At 43.6% G+C, this 26,464-nt stretch overlaps 1 protein-coding gene across 4 annotated transcripts in view; it reads left to right on the top strand.

Moving 5' to 3' along the window:
* Nucleotides 1-26,464, top strand: part of DOCK5 (dedicator of cytokinesis 5) — a 145,343-nt gene that overhangs the window by 87,189 nt on the left and 31,690 nt on the right. For 3 of the 4 annotated variants that reach the window (XM_053366504.1, XM_053366505.1, XM_053366506.1), the window contains 9 exons: nucleotides 629-699; nucleotides 2,868-2,974; nucleotides 6,326-6,462; nucleotides 7,795-7,890; nucleotides 10,944-11,042; nucleotides 19,510-19,604; nucleotides 21,275-21,353; nucleotides 23,091-23,191; nucleotides 26,071-26,129. In XM_053366504.1, coding sequence (XP_053222479.1) covers nucleotides 629-699; nucleotides 2,868-2,974; nucleotides 6,326-6,462; nucleotides 7,795-7,890; nucleotides 10,944-11,042; nucleotides 19,510-19,604; nucleotides 21,275-21,353; nucleotides 23,091-23,191; nucleotides 26,071-26,129 — 844 coding nt within the window. Of the gene's footprint in view, nucleotides 1-628; nucleotides 700-2,867; nucleotides 2,975-6,325; nucleotides 6,463-7,794; nucleotides 7,891-10,943; nucleotides 11,043-19,509; nucleotides 19,605-21,274; nucleotides 21,354-23,090; nucleotides 23,204-26,070; nucleotides 26,130-26,464 lie in introns of those variants that run through there. The other variant, XM_053366507.1, reaches the window with a different exon arrangement.

Here is a 26,464-nt window from a genome sequence, read left to right as displayed (position 1 = left end):
CTGGAAAGGAGGATGAGTTATATTGTGTAGGCAGGCTATTTCTTGGTTCACGCTGAGGAATGATTTTTAAATGCCTCCTGGGATAATAGTGAGAGCTGCCCATGGAAATCAAATGGAGGCAGCCACAGTTTTGGTGCTTCTGGGATGAGGCACCAGAGTGCCGCTGCTGCTTTAGCCAAAATGACACCATCTCTACACAAGAGAGAAGGCGTCATCATGGCCCCAAACAGCTGAATGAGAACTGAGCATGCTCACTTCTCAGAATGCTGGCAGACACTTGTTGGGAGCACATTTGCAGAGCTGTCCTTACTTGCCCGCAACTGACATCATGCATGACATCAGGGGTAGTGGCATAGGGAAAACTGCCTTGTGGTCCACATTAAGACCTGGAGAATGGGAAAGAGGTGTCGCTCAGGGTTAGAGCATCTGCTTTGCGTGAAGAAGGCTCCAGGTTTTGTCCCTGGCGTCTGCAGGTAGGACTTGGGGAAAGGGGCCTGTCTGTGTAGGTAAGTGAGCAAGATAGATCAGTGGTCAGACTCAGTGTAGGGCAGCTTCCTGTGTTCCTGTGTCTAGTTTTTAGAGTGAAGGGATTAACTGCCTTTCCCCACTTCCTTCTTATATCTTGCAGGGTGCTGCCTTGAAGTATTTACCAAACATCATCAATGATGTGAAACTGGTATTTGATCCTGTTGAACTCAGGTAGCTATAAAACATTTTCTTTTCCTCTTTTCCTCTTCCTGCTGTCGGCCAAACAAGATGGATTAGTAGTTGCAGATGGACAAAGTGATAGCCATGCATTATAGGATTTTTTTTAAAAAAAAAAATCTATTGGATGGAAAATCCACCAAAGTTGTCAAGAGACTTTCTAAAAACCAAAGAGTGTGTGTGTGTGTTGATGAAACAGTTTTTGGCCCTGTTCTGTTGTTAATGAGCCCTTATAGGATTGGCTTCATAGCACTCTGTAGCTGGAATTATGCAGAATAGAATTCTCCTGGGGATTTGCCTTCAGACACTCCCTCCCGCCGATGGTGAACACATGTGGTGAGTGGCAATGGGAGAGTTAAAATGGTGCCCCTGAGAAGGAAGAGATATCCACATATTTGCGGTGAAAGGATGCAGGCTTGCAAAAGCACAAGAAATGTTTTAAAAGACATGTCCAGTCCCCCCATGTTTTAGTAAATTAGTAAGGAATCCTCCTCATTATCATACCCCACCCATCTGACTGGGTTGCTCCAGCCACTCTGGAAACAAACAATCCCACTGAAACAAAATGGCCCCTTGGGCATGCAAGTGTATGTTGAAGGGGGGGGGCAACAGAACAGGTAGGAAATAGTGGGGTGCCTTAATTGGTGGGATGGCTGTGTGGAATCCTGAAAAATCCTGAGCACTCCTTTTAGGGGGAGGACAATACACTGCAACATAATGTTGCAGCACCTGCTTGTTCATTCACTCTTTGCTTTCTTGTAGTGAGTCAGACTATTGGTCCATCTAATCCAGCTTTCCCCAGGTTTCTTATCTCACTGAAAATGCTGGAGATGGAACCTGGAATCTTCTGTGTTCAAAGCACTTACCACTAAGCTATAGCTCTTCAGCAACCATAATCACCATGGGTTGAATGTACTCTGTGACATAGATGCAGTTTTACATGTGTGGCTTTATGCTGCCTAATTTTGCATTTGTGGTCATCAGAAAGGGGCAGGAGCTATGCAAGGCAGCAGAGCCCATTCCCCTCTTCTCCCTTCTGATGCTTCCCCAAGCATCACATATTTGCAAGCCTGTTTTCACCACCTTGAGGACTAGAAGGGTGATCTTATTTTTTGAAATGGTAGCTGAATATGAGGTTACTGAATTCTGTGATTGCAGAAATTGTGGGATATACACATCCCATGTTATGCATGTCCAGCACAAATTAACAGTAAACAGAAGTGAAACATGTCCATAAGCAGATATTCTATTGTAAACTGCTTTGTGATCTTTGGATGAAGGGCACTAATGTAATGTAATTAATTTATTAAAGAAGAAGAAGAATAGAAAATTCATTAAAAGCAGATGTTTCAAGCAGCTTAGCCAAGCCTGATGTTAAATGAGAAGGCAGAAACCCTTCAAGGTTGCCAGTCAATCTGACCAACGTAAACGTCAATTTTTGGTTTAGCAAAAGAGTAGCTTCTTGAAACCCCAAGTATAGAATGAAACATCCCTCCAAGAAGGGGGAGAAGTGCCCCCAACTCCCATATATACAGCTCAACAGTTCAAACATTCTAGGTTAACTGTTGCTGGTCTGATGGTGGTCTGCTTAATGGTACATAGAAGACACAATGCACTAGCATTAACTGTACACTAGATGGCTAGAACATAAGAATCTGTGAATGTGTCCAAATAGTAAAATTGGCAAATATTATTAGGATAAGAGAGGGAAGACGAGCTGATAACGATTTTATTGAAAGAGGGAGCCCCCTGAGGCAAAAAAATCATGCAAAAATGCGGAATAATGTACACTGTCCAGGACGTTGTAAAAACACCATGTACCTTAAAAAAAATGGAAATGTAAAACCATGTGCATTCTTTTTTCTTTGTAAATCTGTGCATCACAATATTTTCTGTTACTTGTCAGAATGTCTAAATATTTTTCTAAAAACAAAACAAACAGTACACAAAAATCTTAATCTGAGACCATCTTGCTGCTTTTATTACATGTATGTTGGTTTAAAATTGTCTTTACTGTGTGTTCTGATTTTCATTTATGCAAGACCACCAGGTTTGACGGATGTGATAGAAATCCTTGTAATAAATAAGCAAATCTGCAGCTGAAGGGAGTGCTTACAATGTTAATGGGACCAAAACTGTTCCCCCCCCCCTCTGCTTCTCAGTGTCCTCTTTAGCAAGTTCATCCAAAGCATCCCAGATAACCAGCTCGTCAGACAGAAGCTCAACTGCATGACGAAGGTTGTGGACAGTGACCTATTCCGTCAATCCGGTGAGTCTCTTTTTCTCACTTCCCACCCAGTTTTCAGGTACTCCTTTATTTTTATCTGCAACATTTCTATGCAGTTTTCTGGGCATATCACAAATAAAAACAAAGACCATGAGGTGTAAAAAAGGGACATAAAACTTACAATATAAAGCCGGGGGGGGGGGATAAAAACAGATTAAAGCTCATAGTAGAAGATAACAACAGTGCAAAAGATACTGAAAAGCACTAAGCATTTATGTGTCTCCCTATCTGTCTGGAAAGCCTGGGTATGTAGAACTTGGCTCTGGAGACAACAGTATAGATGCCACATAAGATGTTTTTAGGGTTTTTTGGCTAACGCATTGAGACCCAGGGGACCAGTTCATGTAGGGAGCATTGCAGAACTCCTTGGAGGGAAAGTAGAGCACCTGCTTTGCATGCAGAAGGTTCAATCCCCAGGATCTCCATGTGATATTGTGGCACTTTTTATCTATAGTTTATTGGGGTTTGCACATTGTGACAGTAAAACAGTACAGCCTTGTATTCCCTGCCCTACCTGATTCCCCTCCTGCCTTCGGCCCTCTTGCCATTTTGTTGATACATTTTCATTCCTGATGTTCAGTTGGTTGGCATGTTATGCAGTGTTGAGATGCTCAAATAAGGGTTAGGATGAATGCATTTAGATGTAGCCTTAGATGTGGCCTTGGCTGGCTCTTCCTGTCATTGGCTCTGACTCCACCTTCTGTTGTGCTCTGTGCCTTCTGAAGCCCCACCAGTCCCAATAGGCACCAACCACACTAGGGGACAGAGTGAGTTTTTTCTTGGTGATCTGATTGCCCTTGGTGTTGCAATGCCCTCTCCCTGATAACATCTAAATGGAACAAGATTAACCTTTCCCTTGCAGCACCTGGGATGACCTTGCATCTATTTACTTTGCCTTGCAGAGCAGACCACAATGCTGGATTATGCCTCCCAGCTAATAAAGTTTATCTATTTGCTTGCCTGAAAACAAAGCATTTTGATGGTTCAGTGCTGGTAAATTGATGAAAAAGAAAAATATTCCCTGTTGCAGCCTGACTCATATTCTCGCAAACAATAGTAATTTGTCACACATTGTTTTATTTCAAAATGCTCTGTTGTTCATATTTAATGGTACATTCATAGCATTTATATTCTGCCGTTTGGATTTTTTGTTCATACAGAATTAATGAATCCTGTGTAGTTTGGTGGTCTGGTTTCTTATTTTGTTAACGAAGGCTCTATTTTAACTGATGATTAGGTTATGAATCACATCTGCGATACATGAATGGCTCATGGCAGTGGTCTGTTTGCATGAGTCGTGTGATAATGGAGACAGTTTCCATTAGCCAGGAATTGCAGGAATTTTTGCTCATAGAAACTATATTGCCTTTGAGTCTTCTGTGAGTAAACTCAGATTTGTGAGTAGCCTATTGGTTTGAGCAATTGCTTTGCAAAACTCAGAGCCATTTCAGATCACGAATTAACTCTTAGCCTATCAAAAACAGAATAGACCTATAAAGTTCTGAAATGTAGGCAAGTAGTCAAAACCACACTTTGGTAAATATTGACACATTGCAGTTACACAAAAGCTAGCAGATCCTATGCAGAACAGCTCAAGGCACTGAGTAGAAATTTGTGAAAACTGGGCTGAGTTATGCAGATGCTGGTGCATTGCACTGGTTATGTAATTGTTATAAAGCAGCCTTCCCCAATCTGATGCCCTCCAGATCCTGTTAGCCATTGGCCATACTGGATGGGGATGTTGGGGTTTGTGGTCTAAAACATCTCATCGAATCATAGAATTGTTGAGTTGGAGGGAACCCAAGGTTCATCTAGTCCAACCCCCTGCTATGCAGGAATCTTGGCTAAGGCATCCATGACAGATGGCTATCCAACCTCTGGTTATAAACCTCCAAGGAAGGAGGGCCAAGAGAGACCATTCCACTGCTGAACAGCTCTTACTGTCAGAAAGTTCTTCCTGATGTTTAGTCGAACTCTCCTTTCTTGTAACATGAATCCATTGGTTCAAGTCCTACACCCTCCAGAGCAGGAGAAAATAAGCTTCTCCATCTTCCATTTGACAGATAGATGGCTATCATATCTTCTCTGAGTCTCCTCTTTTCCAGTCTAAACATACCCATCTCCTTCAAACACTCCTCATAAGGCTTAGTTTCCAGACCCTTGATCATCTTGGTTGCCCTCCTCTGCACACATTCCAGCTTGTCAACATCCTTCATCAATTATGGTGCCCAGAATTAGACACAGTATTCCAAGTGTGGTCTGACCAAGGCAGAATAGAGTGGCACTATTACTTCCCTTGATTTGGACACTAGACTTCTGTTGTTGCAGCACTAGCTTTTTTGCTGCTGCATCACACTGTTAACTTGTGTTAAGCTTGTGGTCCACTAAGACCCCAAGATCCTTTACACATGTACTGCTAGTAAGCCAGGTGTTCCCCATCTTATATTTGTGCATCTGGTTCTTCCCACTTAACCACAGAATCTTACATTTGTGCCTATTGAAATTGTTAGTTTGGCCCCATGTTTCCAATATGTTAAGGTCATTTTGAATCCCGATTCTGTCTTCTGTAGCATTATCTACCCCTCCCAGTTTGGAGTCATCTGCAGATTTGATGAGCATCCCCTCAGTTCTTCAATCCAAGTCTTTTATGAAGACATTGAACAACAACGGGCCCAGGACAGAACCCTGAAGCACCCCACTTGCCAACTTTTCCCCAGGATGACGAGGAACCATTAATGAGTACTTTGGGCATTTGGTCAGCCAGCCAGCTACAAATCCACCTAAATGTTACCTCATTCAACCCACATTTTACCAGTTTCTTCACAAGAATGTCATGGGGGACTTTGTCAAAAGCCTTGCTGAAATCAAGATACACTATATCCACAGCATTTCCCTGATCTACCAAGCGCTTAACTCCATCAAAAAATGAAATGTAATTTGTCCAGCATGAGGGCTTTGGGGGGGCTTTTTATAATGAGTGTCAAGGTATGTGTGTGGTGAGGTGTGATGCATAATGGACTATATCAAATTGTCTTGCATTTATTAGGCTTTCTGGAGTGGACTCGGAGCAGGTTAATGTTATCATAGGGTTGCATCCAGCATTGGTTATACTCGAGTTAAGCCACTGAAGTTAATGCTCAATTAATGGGCAAGACTAACTTAATTAAAATGGATCTATTATCAGTAGAAGTTGATGGGATATAACCCTTATGGGTCCCTTTTCTGTTTCTCAACAAGTGTATGTTTTTCTGGAAAGTTAATACATTCATAAGTTCAAACACACACCACCTGATGTGTGGATCCTCTATTATATTTCCCTATTGTGTTTCACAGAATGCCGAGATGTTCTCCTGCCTCTGCTCGTGGACCAGTTAAGTGGTCAGCTGGATGATAATTCCAACAAACCTGATCATGAAGCTTGTTCACAGCTCCTTAGCAATATTCTGGAGGTTTTGGATCGGAAGGAGGTGGTGAGTATCTGAATGACTGTGATTTCTTTATTTTTCAGAAGAAGGACTGTTGTCCCAAAGCAATACTGAAGGGAGCCCACAGCTTAATAGAACAGGTTCTTCTATGCATCTTAGCTATAATCACTGAATGGCTGAGCAGTGCAGCAGGGAAGGGCAGAAGATCACAGGGAAGAGAAGTCAACTCAAGACTATGGAGAGGGAACAGGATCTTGCTTAAGTCATCTGGTGGGCCAATTTAGGCCCCTGGGCAAGAGGTTCCCCATCACTGGATTAGGCCAACACGCACAATTTGAAAAATGAGATTAAACTATAGCAATCAAGGACCGACCCATCAGCACTATATATTTAAAGTGCTATTGTATCACTTTAACAGTTATGGCTTACCCCAAAGAATGCTGGAAGTGTAGTTCATTAAGGATGCTGAGAGATGTTAGGAAACCCCTATTCCCCTCTCAGAGCTACAATTCCGAGAGTTCCCTGGGGAAAAATGATTGATTGTTAAAGTACTCTGGGAACTGTAGCTCTGTGAGGGTGATGGGGGAGGGTGTCTCCTAACAACTCTTGGCACCCTTAACAAACTAGTCTTCCCAGAACTCTTTGGGGTGAGAGGGCCATGGCTGTGTAAAGTGATATAATAGTGTTTTAAATATACAGTGTAGATGTGGCTTTAAAAAAAAGTTAACTTCCTTTGTCAGTGTGATCTGGACTCTCCCTCAGTCCCATTTCAGGTAAGTCACAGGAGAGGATAAGAGAGAAGAGGACAGGAGCACAGGTTGTTTGTCTTGTCCCTTAGGGATGTGGGAGATACTCAGTTAGGATTTTCATGTGAATCTGCCTGATTTGCACTTTCTAAAACACTGTGTGAACCGAAGCACACCTGTCCTTTGAAATTTGCACTTCTCTGGATTTTGCAGTACAGTTCTTCAACCAAGTAACCTGTGTGAAAGTTTTTCTGTTAGGGGAAGGTGCATATGCTTGGTACATACACTGGTGGAAATGAATAACATGTGAAATGTGTTGCATTTGGAGGATTTGCTTGCAAATATGTGTGCATTGGGCAAAATCACATGCAAAAAATGTGTATATTTGGAGAAACTGTCACTAAACTGTTGATGAATTTTCATGAGGACTTTTGAAAAGAATGAATAAATCTCAAATTGAGAAACTGAATGAAATTGTCTGATTCATCCATCTCTGCTGGTGGCTGAAGACTTCTCTAGAACCTCTTGTGATGAATGTCCAGCCAGTCTGTTTCTCTGCAAGGAGAATCCCTGTGGAAGGTGTTGTGCCAAGATTCTGCCTAAACAGTTTGTGCTTGTTTAATATCCTCAGGGACCCACAGCAGCTCACATCCAGCTGATTATGGAGCGCCTGCTGAGGAGAATAAACCGGACAGTGATTGGAATGAGCAGACAGTCTCCTCACATTGTGAGAGCAGTTCTCTTGACTCTGTGGCTTTTGTTTTCTTTTGTTTTGATGTGCACGTTCCATGTTTTGGAACTTCAGCAGTCTGGAGCCTACCCTCTGGGCAGACCTTTTACTCAATGTGTGGCTGTCCTGTTGTGATGTAGTGATGGTTGGCCCACACCTGTGCTCTCATGAAGTGGCCTTTTCTGATGAACCCATGGCAATCATGCATGTTGGCCATCACTGGTTCAGACGTGATGGCCAAACATACCTTGGGCTCACACTCTCCCTACCTTCCTTCCCTTTCTGGTAGAGTTTCCTGTGGCATATATTGTTGCAATTGAAATCATTCAACCCCATTGCAAATCAGGTTTATTATCAAAATTTGCAGACTTTCAGATGTTTGCAATGAGCAAATCAAACAAAAGCAATTGAAATAGTTCAACACAATGCATGCTTTAAGTGGTTTCTCCAAATTCAGCTGAAAATTCAACTTATGCTGACTTCTCCAGTCTCACTATTATTCAACCCCCTAAATAGAATTTCTCACAACAGCACAAATACAACAGGTGTTTTCTCAAGCATACCTGATGTGCTTGAGCTGGAACACGTGAGATACCTGAGGTGGCTAGGGGTTTGCTAAGTGTCAGATTTGGCTGCATGTTAGAAATATGGCTAAGTCAAGAGAATGGTCCAAGAAGGTAAGAGAAGAGATCATCGCCCTTCACAAACAAGGAGCAGGATACAAGAAGATAGCAAAGGCACTGAATGTTCCTAGAGACACCGTTGGAAGCATAGTTTGCAAGTTCAAAGTTAAAGGAATAGTGGTTACACTACTTGGATGAGGCAGAAAAAGGAAGTTATCTGCGGCAGCAACCAAACTTCTGAGAAGGCAGGCTGGGAAAAACCCTCACGTGACTGCAAAAGAACTGCAGCAAGATTTGATGGCAGCAGGCACTGAGGTTTCAGTGAGCACAGGGAGGTGCGTACTAAATGCAGATAGTTTCCAAGATGTGCACCACCACTGACCCAAAAGCACAAGAAAAGTCGGCTCCAGTATGCTCAAAATCAGATAAATAAGCCACAGAAACCACAGAATTTCTGTTCTGTGGAGCAATGAAACAAAATTGGAATATTTCTGTCCCATGAATCAGCACTATATCTGGAGGAAGAAGAATGAAGCCTATGCAGAAGAGAACACTCAGCCTTCGGTGAAGCGTGGTGGTGGCTCGATGATGCTCTGGCACTGCTTTGCATCCTCTGGCACTGGAAACTTGCAGCATGTGGAAGGCAGGATGGATTCATTGAAGTGTCAGGAAATCCTAGGAGGAAATGTAATGCCATCTGTGAGGAAGCTGAAGCTTGGGTGTCATTGGACCTTCCAACAGGACAATGATCCCAAGCATCCCTCAAATTCCAGCAAGGCTTGGTTGCAGAAGAAGTCCTGGAAGGTTCTACAGTAGCCATCACAGTCACCTGACTTGAGCCCCATAGAAAAATCTCTGGTGGGATTTGAAGAAGGTGGTTCCAGCATGCAGACCCAAGAATGTTGCTGAACTGGAGGCCATTGCTCATGAGGAATGGGCTCATATTCCTCAGGAACGCTACCGGAAGCCGCTGTCTCGTTTGCAGCAGGTCATAGCAGCTAAAGGCTACTCTGCTAAGTACTAAAGATGTTTGCCATGAAGGGGTTAAATAATAGTGAGACTAGAGTTGCATTTTCAGCTGAATTTGGGGGAACCACTTGAAGCATCCGTTATGTTGAGCTTTTTGAATTGCTTTTGTTTGATTTGCTCATTGCAAACAGCTGACAGTCTGTAAATTTTGGTAATAAACCCAATTTGCAATGAGGGTTGAATAATTTCGATTGCAACTGCAAATTGGTCGGCACAAAGCACAGTTGTTCCAGAACGGAATTGGAATCTATAGTTTGACATGGGTTCCCAATCCTGGGTAGGAGGAAACCTATGGTTCATGGTAAGCTTAGTTTACCAATTTCAGGTTTTGTGACAAGTTACAGTTCTTTTAGACTAACTGTGTGAGAGAATCAGAGCATGTGAAGAGGGCAGGGGGAGCGACATATGTGAGTCATAGCCCCCGTGGCTAAACCATGATACTGAGCCTGGAACTGGCGGCTGCATTCAGATGTCACAATAAGCTGTGGTTTATCATGGAGAGAAACCTGTCCTTGCATTGCAGCTTAACCCTAAACTGTGGTTAATCTTAACTATGTTTTGTTTTATTTAAAAAAAAACACACCTCACAAGCCATTGTTGAAGTTGGCTGTTTCAAACAAACCATATTTAGTACTAAACAGTTTGTCTGACCTTCTCCAAGGAGGCTGGGGGAGCAGGTGAGTCCACTTGTTTCCATTACGATAAACCATTGTTCTTTGAGACATCTGAGCGCAGGTATTCAGCCCCAGTACCAGGTAAACTGCATTCCTCCCATGTATACTTATCTCCCCACACCCCGCAAAACTAAGTAAGTTGCTGGATTTCCAAGAGACCAAATGTCTCAGGTAACTTCTCATAACACAGTTGTGGGGCCTGGACAACAGTTTTGAGTTTTCAAGAAGCAAAGTTACAACACATGCTGGAAAAAAAAACAACAAACCTAAAAGTGGCTACAAAAGTAAGCCTTGGCAGAACAGAAACTGCTGGGGATGTTCTATATGTCTGCAGAGCAGCTTCACCAGCCAGGCCCCATACAGACGTTTGAGCTTCAACTCTCATCAGCCCCTGCTAGCACAGTGCTGGCCAGAGTTGATGGAGAATTCTAGTCCAAACATCCATAGGGCCCCAGGGTGGTGAAGGCCGATGTTGACCAAGTGTTTGGGGTGGTGAGTGGTTTGCATTTTCTTCCCCCACCCCATCTTTCCCCCCAATCAGCTTTAAGAACTGACTTGTATCGCTCCACATCTTAAAAAGAGCTCTGCTGGATCAAATGAAAGCTCCATCTTAACCAGCAACTTGATACTTTTGTGAAGCCCACAAGCAGAACCTCATACCGTTTTCAGTCACTTCATCTGCTCACATGTGCTCATTTGACAAAGGGTTTGTTTTTGTTTGCAGGGTAGCTTTGTCGCCTGCATGACGGCCATCCTGAGACAAATGGATGACTCCCATTATACCCACTACATCAGCACGTTCAAAACCAGACAAGATCTTATTGTAAGTCTGACTGCATTTTGATGTGAGAGGAGGATGTTACGAAGCTCATGCCTAGTGGGTCTCTAATCTTTGTCTTTTGAAAACTGGGTCCTTTTCCTTTGTGCAGCGCCCTGAGTTGTGATCAGAGGTGCATATTTTCTAAGAGATACACAGTGTGGTGGTTGGTTGAGTTTAACTGCTTAAGAATCTCAGGTTTCTTTAAACAAATAGAAAAAAGATTAAAGTCAGGTTTCTAATCCATTAAAGTTATGTAAATATGCTTTGAAAGTATGTGAGTCACACCTGTTGAAATTGCAGTAACCAGGAGGCATAGCTGAATAAGATTTCTCAAGGCCTAGAACGGGGTCGGCAATAACAGAAGGTACCAGACTCAGCCCTGATTGGAAAGACCTTAGACAGACGCTGCCAGTCAGAACAGACAGTACTGAGCTAGATGGACAAATAGCCTGCATGAGGCAGCTTCTTGTGTTCCTAGCCCCTCTTGCACAACTAGCAGAAACAAAATAAACTATGCAAAATGCTTTGCGTAAATATGACTGATTTCATTCTCTGGTTTAATACTGGTCTTCCTTTCCTTTCCTGCCTCCTGATCCTTTGGGGTATCTTTCATTCAGTCTTTGGCTGGCTCAGGGCCTGAGCACTGTGGCATGGAAAAACCAGTAAGGAGAGCAGTTTGGAGATTGGCATATGTTTATGTTCACTGGGTGGGGGGGGGGGGAGAAACTGGGAGTGGCGTTCTGTCTCTTACACCGTGGAGCTCTGCCAAGAGCTCGAAGGGCTTTGACTTTATTTGGTCTGATGGGAAGCTGGCAGATTTTGAGCCATCGGGGTTGGCTTCCAGAAAATGAAGTTGTGTGTTTATTACTGTCAGGCCATGTGATCCGTTTGCAACCAAATCCCCAGGCCATTCAGATCTTAAAAGCTGTGTCTGTTGAGGTTTTCATTTCAGAATTTCCGCATTCAGCTCGAGTTACTCAAAAGCTCCTTTAGTGTAGAAGGTCTTAGAAAACCGTGTGGGAAGCTCACTTGGGAAAACTCAAAGGCTGCCGAGGAGGGTTTTATTGCAACCATTTACAAATATATCTGATGAGTTTGGCTCCCAACATTTGCCCTTCAAGTCAACTGCAATGTTTGGGTTCACTTTCCCATCAGGCACTATTAAAAGTTGCCTTATATCGCTCTTCCCCAACATGGTGCCCTCCAGCTGTTTTGCACTACCACTCCCATCAGACACAGCCAGCATGACTGTATATACCATATATAAGTATTTTGGCCAAGAAACCAGTTTTTAAAATTCGTTGGCGCCCTTTTTATTTGTTTAGCATTGAATTTATATCCCACCTTTCTTCCAAGGAGCTCAAAGTGGTATATGCTGTTCTCCACCTCCCTATTTTACCATTCCAACAACCCTATGCAGTCGGTTAGGCTGAGAGACTGAGCCAGTGAGATCATGGCTAAGTAGGGACTGGAACCCTGGTCCTCGATGAACAACTACTATACCACACTGTAAGCCAGTTTCATACTTAATCTCACATAACCTTAACAATTGAAATCTTTTTAGTAGCCCCAGGACTTGCCATCAAGTCAAGCTGTAAGGTCTAGTCGTTGCCGACTCTGGGTTTGTGGCGCTCATCTTGCTTTATTGGCCGAGGGAGCCGGCGTACAGCTTCATGTGGCCAGCATGACTAAGCCGCTTCTGGCGAACCAGAGCAGCGCATGGAAACGCCGTTTACCTTCCCGCCAGAGCAGTACCTATTTATCTACTTGCACTTTGACGTGCTTTCGGACTGCTAGGTTGGCAGGAGCAGGGACCGAGCAACGGGAGCTCGCCCCATCGTGGGGATTCGAACCGCCAACCTTCTGATCGGCAAGCCCTAAGCTCTGTGGTTTAACCCACAGCACGACCTGCGTCCCAAAAAAGAAAAGTAACTTGATGCAAATTACTTCTCACAGTGGCAGTAACATACAGTTGCCACAGTCAATATACGGGTCATGTTACCAACAAAATCCAGTTACAAATCTCAATATTATAAAAGGTATCAGACAAACATGTCCATAGCTCAGTTGGATAGAGCCTGGTGGTGATAAAGCCAAGGTTGCAGGTTTGATCCCCGTAAGGGACAGCTGGATATTCCTGCATTGTGGGGGTTGGACTAGATGATCCTCAGGGTCCCTTCCAATTCAATGATTCTATGATTCTAATTCCAGGTCACCCACCCATTATTCTCACACAGGTTAGGATTTTATTTTATTTTTAAAAAAATGGAGTAATAAGGGAAGGGTGGGGAATCAACCAAGGACAAGTGCAGAGTCGCTTTTGGAATTACTGTTTTTATAGCCCTGCTTCCAGACCTGGCCAGAGTGTGCAGACTAATTTGCAACCAAGTCTTCAACCAAAGCAGGTCTCCCTGTTGCTCAGACTAGCAAGCAAATCTTGCCCAGAAGCCTTCATTCGCTGGTCAAGTATGTCTGACCTGTGCTGACCATTGATAGAAGGAGGTTTCCTTGGCTGATGTTGCTTTTCTCCCTGTAGTTCCTTATTTAGCCAGAGCAGGGTTACTGGTGCAAAGCCTAAATCCCCTTCTGCCATTTCTTGCATCATCAGCTGAAGACCCCCTGCAAGGCTTCAGTCTTGATTGACAACCAAAATTTGCACCTAGGTTGTCACACTTGCCACACCTCTCTCTGTTTCCATTAGTCACTTTTCTTCTTGGAATGTTCGTAGTTGCTTAAAATGTTTATATGCCTCTTTCTTTTAGCAATAGCTCAGATTACATTTGTTCTGTTGGGGCACGGGTGGTTCCTTAATGGGTATTTATAACAATTGCATATTGGTCAAGAGGAGCTGTTAACATTCGGCAGTTGTTCCTTTGATTCCAGCACCCCAGATCTGCTGAGAAATGTTGCCATCTGCAGGAAGCAGGAATTCCTGAATGTTTGAGCTGTGTGGTGTTTGTGTACATGTGCTGATCAGGTGAACAGACAAAAATCAACAGCGTAGCATCCAGATCCTACCCATGGGTTGTATCCGATTCCAGTCCTTCCTACTCAGAGTAGACTCATTGAAATGAATAGATCTGGTTCAGTTAGGCCATTAATTTCAATGAGTCTACTCTGAGTAGAAATCAGTTGGCTACAAGCCCATCTTTCCTGAGCAGGAAAACCTCACTGAGTCCAGTGGGACTTATTCCCTCGCCAGTGTGCATAGGATTGTGACTACAGATTAAGAAATTCTCTCCAAGCAAGTTTTGCAGAGCTACCTTTTCCAAGCAGCTGTCTTTCATCAGTGATCAGAGAGGCCAATGTCTAGCTCATCCTTTTGCACTTAAGCAAGGTGATAAATCTTTAGTTCCTTGGGTCAATTTTCTTTTGAAGAAAGGCCGAAGGATCATTGATTGATGTCACCATTTTGGAAGTGCCAATACATGGCATGTCTTGAACCTGGGAATGGTTCATTAAATCAGCCATGTGTCCAGTCATGACTTAAATAGCTGTGATGATTCTAGAGCAGATTTCTGGAACCTGGTGCCCTCCAGATGAGTTGGACTCCAACTCCCATCATCCCTGCTAGCTGGGTCTGGTGGCAGTTGGAGTCCAGCTGGAGAGGATCAGGTTGGGGAAAGTTGAACTCAAGCCACTAAATGTTGGCCATTTCGAAAGAAACGTTTTGAGTCCAAAACATCTGGCGGGCACCAGGTCCAGTCTACTTCGTTCACAATCCATTTTTAGCAATAATAAAAACAATAATAATAGCTTACAAAGGAATAGGTGTGTGTGTACTACGGGCACTTCGTGATTACTGTTAGTTAGGACTCAGATTGCTTTGGTGGTATGGAGTGCTTTCCATCCACTTTGACTAATGGCTCAGCTGTGACCCTATATGAGCCTAATTTCTGTTGTCTGCATTCTGGTAGCCTCCAGATTAGATTACTGCAATGTGTTTTATGTGGGGCTGCCTTTAAAGTCAGCACTAGCAACCATTTAGTTTCTGAGCCAAATTCAAAGCTGGCTTTGACCTATAAAACATTATGCAACTCAGGAACCAAGTACCCCAAGGATTGGCTCTCCTCACATTAACCCAGATCCTTCATTAAAAAGCTGAAGCCCTAATCTGTGTGCCACCTCCAAGGGAGGCCCAGAGGGTAACAACACAAGAACAGACCTTCTCAGTGGTGGCTCCCTCTTTGTGAATTCTCTCCCCAGGCAAGCATGAGTGTCACCATCACCAGGCCTCTTAACCTTCCTTTGAATTCACCCAGGCCTCTTGATCTTCCTTTTTCTGCTTATCTTTTAGTGGGGCTGGACTGGATCTATTCTTTTCTATATGTTATTGAGCATTTTATGCAGATTCTAATATCATTTTTACACTTGCTTTTAACTTTTGATTTTGTTAGTTGCTTTGAGCTCAGCTTTCTGAAAAAAGCTGTTTTGCTGGCAATGTGACAGGGAAAGAAATTCACTCTATCAGGAAGACAAGACGCACTTTGCTGACTCTCCAAATCAAGCTTGGACACAGTAAAATAATAGTAACCAAGTCAATATACACACAGTGGGGTTTTTTTAAATCTCTGGGAAAATTTCATTCCTATGTAAAATTAACAACCATTCACTTGTAGGCCTTCTAGTCCAGACATGGGTTCCCCACATCTTCGAGTTAACATTATTAGTCTGTTAATTCTTATCTCTGTGGTGCCCTGCGTCTCCTGGAATTCTGTACATCAAGCATTGATTTGATAAGGCTTAGCAATACTTCCCTTAGCAAGCAGCCATCCCCATTAATCCTTCTGAAACAGTTTCATTTTCCAGTTCTGTAGCAGTGCTTTGGTCCCAGCCATATACCTTTTTAATGAATGACCGCCTTATGAGGGTCCCTGTGTCTTGTCTTGGGCTCTATGGTCTTGCTTATTTATTGTTTATTTACAGTATTTATAGCTTGAACTTTACTAAATATTTTCAATACTAGAGTGGGGAACAAAGTAATAAGCAGAGAAAAACAGTATAGAAAATCATCTAAACAGGTCCAATGAACAACAATGTCATGATCCAATCATAAGGTAAATCAGCATGACTACAGTAACAAAAAAATTAACAAATGTAAGATATTAAAACAGAATATCTTACATTTGTTTATATAGAATATATAGAAACAGTTCCCAGCCACTGTGTCTCTCTCAAACACTGACAACAGCCTTATTGTTGGGCTGCTCTTTAAAAATGAGCCAACCAACGCGTTGGACGTAGTCATGTTTTTAACATACTGTGTTGACTGGCCTTCAGTTGATCTGCATGTTGACAGCAGACACTGTGTGCTCGGTCCAGCCACACACAGGTACCCTGTATGCAAAGGAACTTTTCTCCATCAGAGTTGCTGCATTCTCTCATAGGCAGCTTTCCAGGGGCTGAATGCAGTTGTGAGTGCAGCCGGGGAGGGGGCTGGAAAAAACTGCTGGTGTGACCCTTAACTTTGAACAGTAGGCTACATTGCAGTGCTGCAAAAGTGCAAGATTTCTGCACTGAATACTCCCCATCCTCCATCCAGGCAAGCAGAAAGCATTGTCACAGTTCAAGGACTTTTCCCAGCCAGGCAAAAGCACTGGAGGAGGATGCAGTTCAGAACCTGTGAATGGTGTAGCTTGGGGAGGAGGGATGACCATAGAATCATAGAGTTGTAGAGTTGGAAGGGACCCTGAGGGTCATCTAGACCAACCCGCTGCAATGCAGGAATCTCAGGTAATGCATCCGTGACAGAGGGCCATCCAACCCCTGCTTAAAAACATCCAGTGAGGGAGTCCGTTCCACTGTCAATCAGCTCTTGCTGTCAAAACAAAAAAATTGTTTCCTTCCAGTAGCACCTTAAAGACCAACTAAGTTAGTTCTTGGTATGAGCTTTCGTGTGCATGCACACTTCTTCAGATACCTTTTTCCTTCCAGTAGCACCTTAAAGACCAACTAAGTTAGTTCTTGGTATGAGCTTTTCGTGTGCATGCACGTGGTCTTTAAGGTGCTACTGGAAGGAAAAAAAATTTTTGTTTTGACTATGGCAGACCAACACGGCTACCTATCTGTAACTAGCTCTTGCTGTCAAAGAGTTCTTCCTGATGTTTAGTCGGAATCACCTTTCCTGTACTTAAATCCATTGCTTCAGTTATTACCCTCCAGAGCAGGAGAAAGCAAGTTTGCTCCATCTTTCATATGACAGCCCTTCAGATTTCTAAAGATGTCAGGAATCATATCTTGATCAGGTCAGGTAGAAACTGCATTGCCCCCCCCCCATGCATGCACACCTCACACACACATCCCTATGCTATAGGGCCTAGTAGAACCTTTCTCTTCCCACCCCCCACATGCTCACTCCATATACATATGCCAGGCTGTTTGAGAGAATTGGGGGTGAGGGGCTTGTGGGGGCCTCTTGCCTTCCCATGCAGTCCTTCTCTCCAGTCAAGGAATATAAGCTCTCAGATTGTGCTGGCTAGATGCACACATCTAAGGGAGGCGCACACAGGCCTGACATTCCTCTAATGGCCTGGCATGGTGCCTGCCCAAGTGCCTATGCCCACATACCCGAGGGGAGAGGAGTCAGGGCTGGGAAATTGGCTGAGGTTCTCCTGTTATGGACCAATGCACAGCCCCACCTCCGCTGCATTTTTTTTTAAATATAATATTTATTGGAATTTAACAAAAACATCAGTTTACAAAATACAAATAAGAACATATGAAAAGAACAAAAAAAAAGAAAACCTAAAAAAAATACATAAAAAAGAAAAAATACAAATAAAAATACAATATACAAAAACGAATAGGTAAAAGAGAATTAAAAACAAATCCATTTTTTATAACTTTATGCTCATTAACTTGTTTCCTTGACCTCCTCACACCTCCCCTTTTTGTATTCCCATTTACATAATCAAATCAGCAAATCCTTACCCTCTTTCATTTATCTTAACTCTATATCTTAACATATTATAACTCTATATTTTCATCCATTATCAATTCATTTTTGCATATTCTTATTAACTTTGTTGCTAATACCCCCTATTCAATCCAATCATCATTTTAACATTCATTAATTTTACAATATTTCTGTAGATAGTCTTTAAATTTCTTCCAATCTTCTTCCACCAACTCTTCTCCCTGGTCTCGGATTCTGCCAGTCATTTCCGCCAGTTCCATATAGTCCATCACCTTCATCTGCCACTCTTCCAGGGTGGGTAAATCTTGTGTCTTCCTCTGCTGCATTTTTAAAACCAAGCAAACATTTCCCCAATGCACCACAATTTCCCAGTGGCAGTGCAGATGTTTGACTCTGACCTGACTGAAGAGTTTTGACCCCCAGATGTGCAGTGCCACAGATAAGGGCGGCAATTTCCTCTTTCCTCCTTGGTTCTCGGACCAAGGAATATTGGGAAATTGCTTGGCAGGAGGCGGGCACCTTCTGGTCCCATGTTTGGCGTTGATGGTGCCCAGGGGAGCATGCTGGAACACAGCTGTGTGACCTTTGCAAATGTGTGGCGCTTGGCAGTGTTGGGAGACAACCCTCCCTTTTTTACAGGCATCCTGCTTGGTGTGCCCTTGCTCTGGGGATCTTAAGGAACGCAATGGAGACTTTTTGTGATCTTCCTGTGTTGGCACGGAGTAGGCAAAGGCAGCCAGCTGTCTTTTGATTTATTTCAAAATTGACAGTTTACTACAGGGAGTGTCCCTACCACTGTTGGAGTCTCTGGGTAGTATCCAGTGTTAGTCATACTCAGAACAGGCCCCTTGCAATTAATGGATGTGACTTACTTAGGTTCATTCGTTTTAGTGAGGCTACTCTAAGCAGAACTTATTTTGAAGACAGTCACCTTTCCTAATGGCATGAAATCCAGTTTAGTTTGCAGTGCAAAATCTTTGACTTTTTAAAAATCTTCTTTTGTGGCAAATGGCTGAGGGTAGTGTATAGGGTCCCATTCCCTTTACCCTCACAACACTCTTGTGTAGTTTTGGCTGAGAGGGACTGGCTGTTCTGAGGTCCTTGGGGTTGAGAAATAAAATAGACTATCCTGTATAAGAGCATGGGCAGCTGACCAGAATACTGAACAGAAGCACTCCATGCTGCAACATTTTGCTGCAGGCCCCACTACCTAAGTACACATAAATGTATCCACAAAGCCCACACACTGCATCTCCTTGGGGGCCCTTGAAGTACACAAGCTCTTTTTCCTGCACATTGACCAGCCCATCATAACAACAAGCATGTCACTACTATTAAAAAGTAATTTGGTTATTTTCGACCGAAAGACAGGTCTGTGGAATAAAACCTAGAGATTTACAGGACATATTTCCCTAGATTTGCTATCAAGATGTCATTTCCTGGATTTGGACTCATCCCCATTCTTTTGAGATGTACAGGAATTTGCCCGCTGGTATAGATTCTGGGCTTATATAACTCCCTTCTCCCTTTTTAATTGTTTTCCTTGCTTTATAGGATTTCTTGATGGAAACCTTCATCATGTTTAAGGATCTGATTGGCAAGAATGTCTATGCAAATGACTGGATGGTCATGACCATGACACAGAGCAGGTAAAAAGTCTGTTCCCATACTTGATTTAGACGTTGTGTCCCCTCCCCCCCCCAAGATGGGAACATGGGGGTTTAATTTATTCATTTAGCGCAGCGCATAAAGCTGTGACTTTTTTCACATTCATAGAAGCCGTGTTAGAAATGCTTAAAGATTTAACCTGAACTTAAGAATACTCTCATATATCTCTGCCACATGTCGCCATTTTGCCGCTCACAGAGGTTTGAATAAGACAGGGATGGAGGGGCATAGAAGAGCTGTGAGGATATGTGGGGCTTGAAGGAGCTGTGAGCCAGTGGGATGGGGGGTGAGGTGAAAAGGGAGTGGGTGGGGCTTGGCAAGGGGGGTGACGGACAGCTGAGCCAGACCAGAGTCTGGTGATGCAGTGCCTCAGAATTCCACCAGAGGGCTGGAGCCTCTCTCTGATTGGCTACCAAGAGGGGGGTGGAGCCAGCGCTTTGGGAGGGAGAATAAAAGGAGCCGATTCTGAGAAAGGATTCAGATGGGGAGGTGGATTGAGGGAGAGAAGGAGAGTCAGGGATAGTTCAGTTCTGGTCTGTGTGCGACAGCCACTCTGAGGAAAATATCTCCAGCTAGAGAAAGGAGCCTCATAACTTAGACAGGAAGACATTGTGTGGTGTCTTGGGAGAGTATTCAGAGAGGAGTGAACTGGGGGGCTGAGTTGGGGGAGGAGAAGCTGTGAGGACACCGTCTCCTTGGGTCTCATGTCAGTCAGGAGGGGAGAGATCTTCTAGGAAGAGAAGAATCGAAATCCAGTCACAAGGGGGGGGGGGGAGGTCCTGGGTCTGTTATACTTCTAGAGGTACCTCAGGAGTGGGAGTGAGAAGAGTTTGGGAAACAGACAGAAAGTTCCACCTTCTTTAAGAACCAACGTATTACGCTGTAACATCTACACAACAACTAAGTTAAAAACTGAAGTGAAATAACTGGAAATATGCAGAGTATTTACCATCTAGTCTAGAAACCCGTAACATCTGAGGAGTAATAACTTAAAATAAGCAACTGAAGTTTAAAAGAAGTTGTGTACAGTGGTACATCGGGTTACATACGCTCCAGGTTACATACGCTTCAGGTTACACACTCCGCTGTATTTACTACCTTATTTAGAAGCCTGTAGTATCCACTAGATTTGGTATAATTATTAGTAAGTTAACTGTTCCCTGAAATAATTTTATCTCCTGAAACAGCATTTGTTTTTCCAGCTTTGTTCTACATAATAAATCTTTGTTACATGTTCATCTGCCTGAGTGTCCCAGGTATCAAAGTTTTACCTCACACAAAAACTACAAGTTGACCCATGGTGATTATGGAGTGTGCAGAGGGGGTTTGCAGCACTTGGTGGTGGAGGTGGAATTGCCGCAGGGGGGTTAGATGTTCAGCTGGAGGGTGGGGGGTAGGTGGGGTTGGTGAGCAATGTGAGCAGGGTGTGCATGCTACACTGATATTTTATAAGAGTATATGAATCCTTTAATAAATAAATAAAAATGACTGATTGACACCATTACTTGGGAAAATGTGTGAGGCAAATCACATCAAATATCTTGCAAGTGCCATGTGGGCCACCACCTATTATTTTTTTTACCAGGATGGGCGAGAGATTTGAGCCTCTCTTTTTGACATTTTCTCATCTGTACGGAATTTACTTTTCCAGGATTTTCCTCCGAGCCATAAACCAATACACCTCTGTGCTCAACCGTTTCTTTCTCGATCAGGCAAGCTTTGAACTACAGGTAAGGATGAAATGCAGTCCTGCTTTGATCATGAATGCTAAAAGTCTGAACCTGCAAACACCTCTTGTAAAAGATGTTGGCGATGGCCATTTGAAATTGGATTCTCAATCAAAAAAAGGTGTCAAGGTTGAAAGGTTGGATGGTATTTAGCTGTTTGGCTCAGAAAGAAACACCTGACTGAAGGTAGGGATGGAGGAAAACTTTTATTTGTCCAGATCTTTAAATGGGACTGACCTAATTCACACCTCCCAGACCAATACATGACTTTGAACAGCTGGTACCCTAATTTTAGGGTTGTGGGTTCAACCCCACATTGGGCAAAAGATTCCTGCATTGCAGGGAGTTAGACTAACCTTGGGTCTCCCATCATCCCTAGCTAGCAAGTGGTCAGGGATGATGGGAATTGTAGTCCGAAAACAGCTGAATACCCAAGGTTGGGAAACACTGGACTGGATGACCCTTGTGGTCCCTTTCAACTCTACAATTCTAGTTCTGATTTCATACCTCTAACTTTTGTCATACAGTTTTCAGCTCAAAAACATAGCAAAATGTGTATTTTTATATTGTATTTATTTAGACAGTTTCTATGCATATACATCTGTGTGTGTGTGTGTGTGTGTGTGTGTGTGTTTAAAGCAGGATATAACTTATTTTAAAACTTCATAAATTTAAAGATCTAATATAAAAAAATACCAGGAAAAGTCTGCATAATGGAAAACCATGATTATTTTATTTATTATTATTACATTTATACCCCTTCTTTCCTCCAAGGGGCTCAGGATGGTGTGCATGGTTCCACCCCTCCTCATATTATTAGCAGAACAGTCCCATGTGGCAGGTTAAGCTGAGAGACAGCGACTGGTCCAAGGCCACCTAGTGAGCTTTATGACCAAGTGGAGATTTGAACTCTTTTCTCAGAGGTCCAGCAATCTAACCACTACACCACACTGACTCTTAACTAAATAACAGCTAAATGGGGTATCCTCGTAAACATCAGGAAAAAATCAATATACACAAGGCCGGACCTTGGTAATATGGCCCCCTGTGCAAGGCCAAAATCTGATGCCCTCCAGCCCTCCCCTCTCCAAAACTAAGGGAAGCACCATGCTTTGGGAAGGAGGTGTGAGGCTCTGGCAGGGTGCTAGAGCCCCCTTGCCTCTTTCCCAAAGCTGAGTAAGTGCTAACTAGGCTTTAGGAAGGAGACGGGAAGGTGCCCCATGGCCCCTGCGCCCTGTGTGGGGAAACCAGTCGCACTACCCTAAATCCACCTCTGAATATACATGAGAATTGATTCTAAAGAAATACAGTGGAAGTCCCACATTTTAGCACAATGTAAATAACAAATCCACAAAAGAATAACAACTGAAATATCAACTTTTTAAAATAATGCCATTAACAACTAGGCAAAAGGAAAAGAATAACTTGCACCAATCAATCACTCAGCTGAACAAGCCAATCCCTTTATATTTCCAAGCCCCAACACAACAATAAACACAATTTAATTACAACTAAAATGCTGCTCAGTTCCACTCAAGCATGTCCTTACATTATCAGCACACTTGCAACCAGCTATAAACCAATATACTCAAACAGCATGACCGCTGGTTGGGAATGATGGGAGCTGTGCTTAAGCGGCATATGGCTGCCCTGACAGTTTCCTCATCGCTGCTCAAGGTCTGAGACTTGTGACATCTGTCCTGTGCAGTGTTTCAACCATGTTCTTCCTCTCCTCCACAGCTGTGGAATAATTACTTTCACTTGGCAGTGGCCTTTCTTACCCACGAATCTCTCCAGTTGGAGAGCTTCTCCCAGGCTAAACGGAGCAAGATAGTCAAGAAGTAAGTTTTCATGTGAGTTTCTCCCCACTGTTGAACTTACTGGGGACACATTTTGCACTTTCAGCTGCATGTATTGAAGGAGACAGATGTATCTGTAAACGTGTGGCAAATATGTCCTAGGGAGCTTTGTCCAATTGTCACTCTCCAGTGTGCATCCGCTGTGGTTTTTATAAGCACAAGTCATGTCTTCAGGCTTTATGGCAATTGCCTTCCTCTTTCTACCACTCCTCTCTCTCTGGATCCAGGATACACAAATCTTACTTCATCAAATCAGTTTTAAAAATTAAATCCAGCAGTGACCGGTGCTCACTAGGACTTTTAGGACAGGGAGAGCAACAGTAGGTGGAGCCTGGGCCACTGACAGGCAGTGTCATTTTGTCCCCATTCTCCTCCCTTCTGAGTTTTACAATGGGCAAAACTGAGAATGAGGAGCAAGCTGCCAGGCAGGGCCACCCGCTGTCCTGGTTGGCAGAAGGAACTCGGGCAAGGGGCTGGCTGAGAACAGGCTGAGGTTGATGGGACACTGCCCCATTTCTTCTAATGAACCAGCCACCACTGATTAAATCTGTCTACATTTATGGTGCTGGAGGAGACTCTTGAGAGTCCCATGGACTGCAAGAAGATCAAATGTATGCATTCTTAAGGAAATCAGCCCTGAGTGCTCACTGGAAGGACAGATCCTGAAGCTGAGGCTCCAAGACTTTGGCCACCTCATGAGAAGAGAAGACTCCCTGGAAAAGACCCTGATGTTGGGAAAGATGGAGGGCACAAGGAGAAGGGGACGACAGAGAACGAGGTGGTTGGATGGTGTTCTCGAAGCTACCAGTATGAGTTTGATCAAACTGCGAGAGGCAGTGGAAGACAGAAGTGCCTGGCGTGCTCTGGTCCATGGGGTCACGAAGAGGCAGACACGACTAAACGACTAAACAACAACAACAACACATTTGCATATGACTGCAATAGTTTTGAAGAAAAAACACATGCTCACTTTGCTTTTGGTGTCTGCCTATGTTGAAGCAAGCGCCATCTTAGAAGAGGCATTCTCTTCCTGTGTTTGTAGAAGTAGGGGTAACATTTCTTCTAAAATGCCACCTGCCACTTGCAGTTTTTACAAGTAAAAACAGTGTTTGTTTGTTTTTAGAAATGGCTTGTCTGCAGATAGTACATATCTGAATTGATCCAAAAACGGGGGGGTGGGGGGGTATTTGATTAACTCCACCTTCCCCAACCAGATTGGGGTCCTCCAGATGTTCCTGAGCAACACCTCCCTTCATGCCTGACCATTGACCATTCTAGCTGAGACTGAGTTGGGACCAACAACAACTGGAGTCCTACCTTTAACTCCAAACTGCTACCTGGGGTTCACTTTTAGCTTAAAAAAAAAAAATCAATACAAGATACAGCAAAGTGTCTCGTGACACTTTAAGATTATCTAATTATTGCAGGGTGAGCTTTCAAATATCAGGGAATAACTAGATGGTGTGGCCAGGAAAGCTATATAGGGTGGAGTCGGGTGTCTCAGAGCCACAGCAGGCAAGGAAGAGATTAAACACCCCATGCACCACAGTCCTAATGGAAATATCTCCCTCCACCACTCACACCTTTCCTATTAATTATTCTTTGTCCCTATCAAGTGAGACTCTTGGCATCATATCAAGCTTATCCCTTAGAATCTGCCTCCATCAGATGTGTGGAGCGTTTCTCCTTTAATCTTTCCGCTCTCTTTCTACTCACCCTTTTTTTAACAACAAGTAAAAGCAAGACCATGGTGCATCACACTTAGTAGGAGCACAGCCTAGCAATGGGCTCATTGCCCACAAGCTGAAGATCTGTGCTTCATGGCAGGGAGGGAAACATGTGGCCTTCCTGATGTTGCTGGATTAGCCTTCCCATCGATGCTGACCATTGGCTGTGATAGCAGGGGCTGATGGATATCAGAGTCCAGCAACTTCTGGAAAGTGAATGTGGCCTGGTTATTGTATTTGTTGCTTTGGACCTCGCTTTTTCTCCAAGGAGCTTGAGGTGGTGCACATGGTTCTCCCTGTCTTCATTTAAGCCCAATTTAAGCTGAGAGGCACTAACTGGCCAAAGGTCATGCAGTGAGATTTGTGGAGGGGTGCATATTTTGAACCCTGGTCTTCCAGGTCCTAGTCCGACACTCTAACCACTATACCACACTGGTGTAAGCATGTTTTGATATATATGCTTGGGTTCCTGGTGAGATCAAGACCACTCTGCTCCTCCAATGGTTCTTTTGCTGCTGCCCTTAGTTACAGTTTGGCTTAGTGTGCCATCCAAACCTGGGCTTGGGGCTTAGCCCAGCCAAAACCACAGGAAGAATCTTGACTACAGTCTGAAAAACTTCGCTGCAGACCCTCTTGGCTCTTAAGATCAGCAGAAGGAGGCCCCTCTTGGTAATTCTACTGCCCTCAGAGGTTTAGGCAGTGGTGACCCAGGAGAAGCCATTCTATGTGGCAATTGTGGCATTCCCTCCCCTCACAGGTGCACCTGGCACCTTCCTTGTACAGCTTTCATCATATGCCAACAACATACCTTTTCACCCTGGCGTTTGATACTTCAAATATGTATTTTTGGGCCCCACTGTAGCTGTGATTGCAATTTGTTTCAAACTGTTTTTAAAACTGTCTTTTATACTGGTGTAACCTGCCTTATTGTGAAGGGGAGGGGTAGTGGTAGTAATAATAAGTCTATTAATAGTAGTAGTCTGGAGAGAGCTATAACACAAGCATGAGTTCAGACAACATACTATGGCATGGCTTTCCTCAGCGCAGGAGAATGATGTGCTCTCTGAATATATATTAATTGACTGATTTTCCCTGGATGTTTCCTTCACTCTTTCACACACACTTTCCTTGTAGATATGGGGACATGAGGAAGGACATTGGCTTCAAAATAAGGGACATGTGGTACAATCTAGGTAAGTTTCATGCACCACCTAAGGACCTGGGGAAGCAGCTGTGAGAATCTCAGAGACCAACTGCAGAGAGTTTGCAGAGGTTTTTTCAGTATTATCCACATGGACAGTTTAGACAAATTCATGGAGGAGAGGGCTGCTGAAGGCTACAGAGCAGGATGGCTGTGCTGTGCCTCTACAATTGAGAGGCAGCGATGCTTCTGAATACTAGTTGTTGCAAATGACAGGCAGGGAGAGGGCTCTTGTGCTCCAATACTGCTTTGAGGGTTTCTCTGGTTGGCCACTGTAAGAACAGGATACTGGTCTAGATGGGCCATTGGCCTGATCCAGCAGGCTCT

Source organism: Podarcis raffonei, chromosome 15, assembly GCF_027172205.1.
Source record: "Podarcis raffonei isolate rPodRaf1 chromosome 15, rPodRaf1.pri, whole genome shotgun sequence".
Taxonomy (NCBI): Eukaryota; Metazoa; Chordata; class Lepidosauria; order Squamata; family Lacertidae; genus Podarcis; species Podarcis raffonei.
The sequence above is the reverse complement of the archived record's forward strand: the minus strand, read 5'-3'. Positions and strand labels throughout refer to the sequence as shown.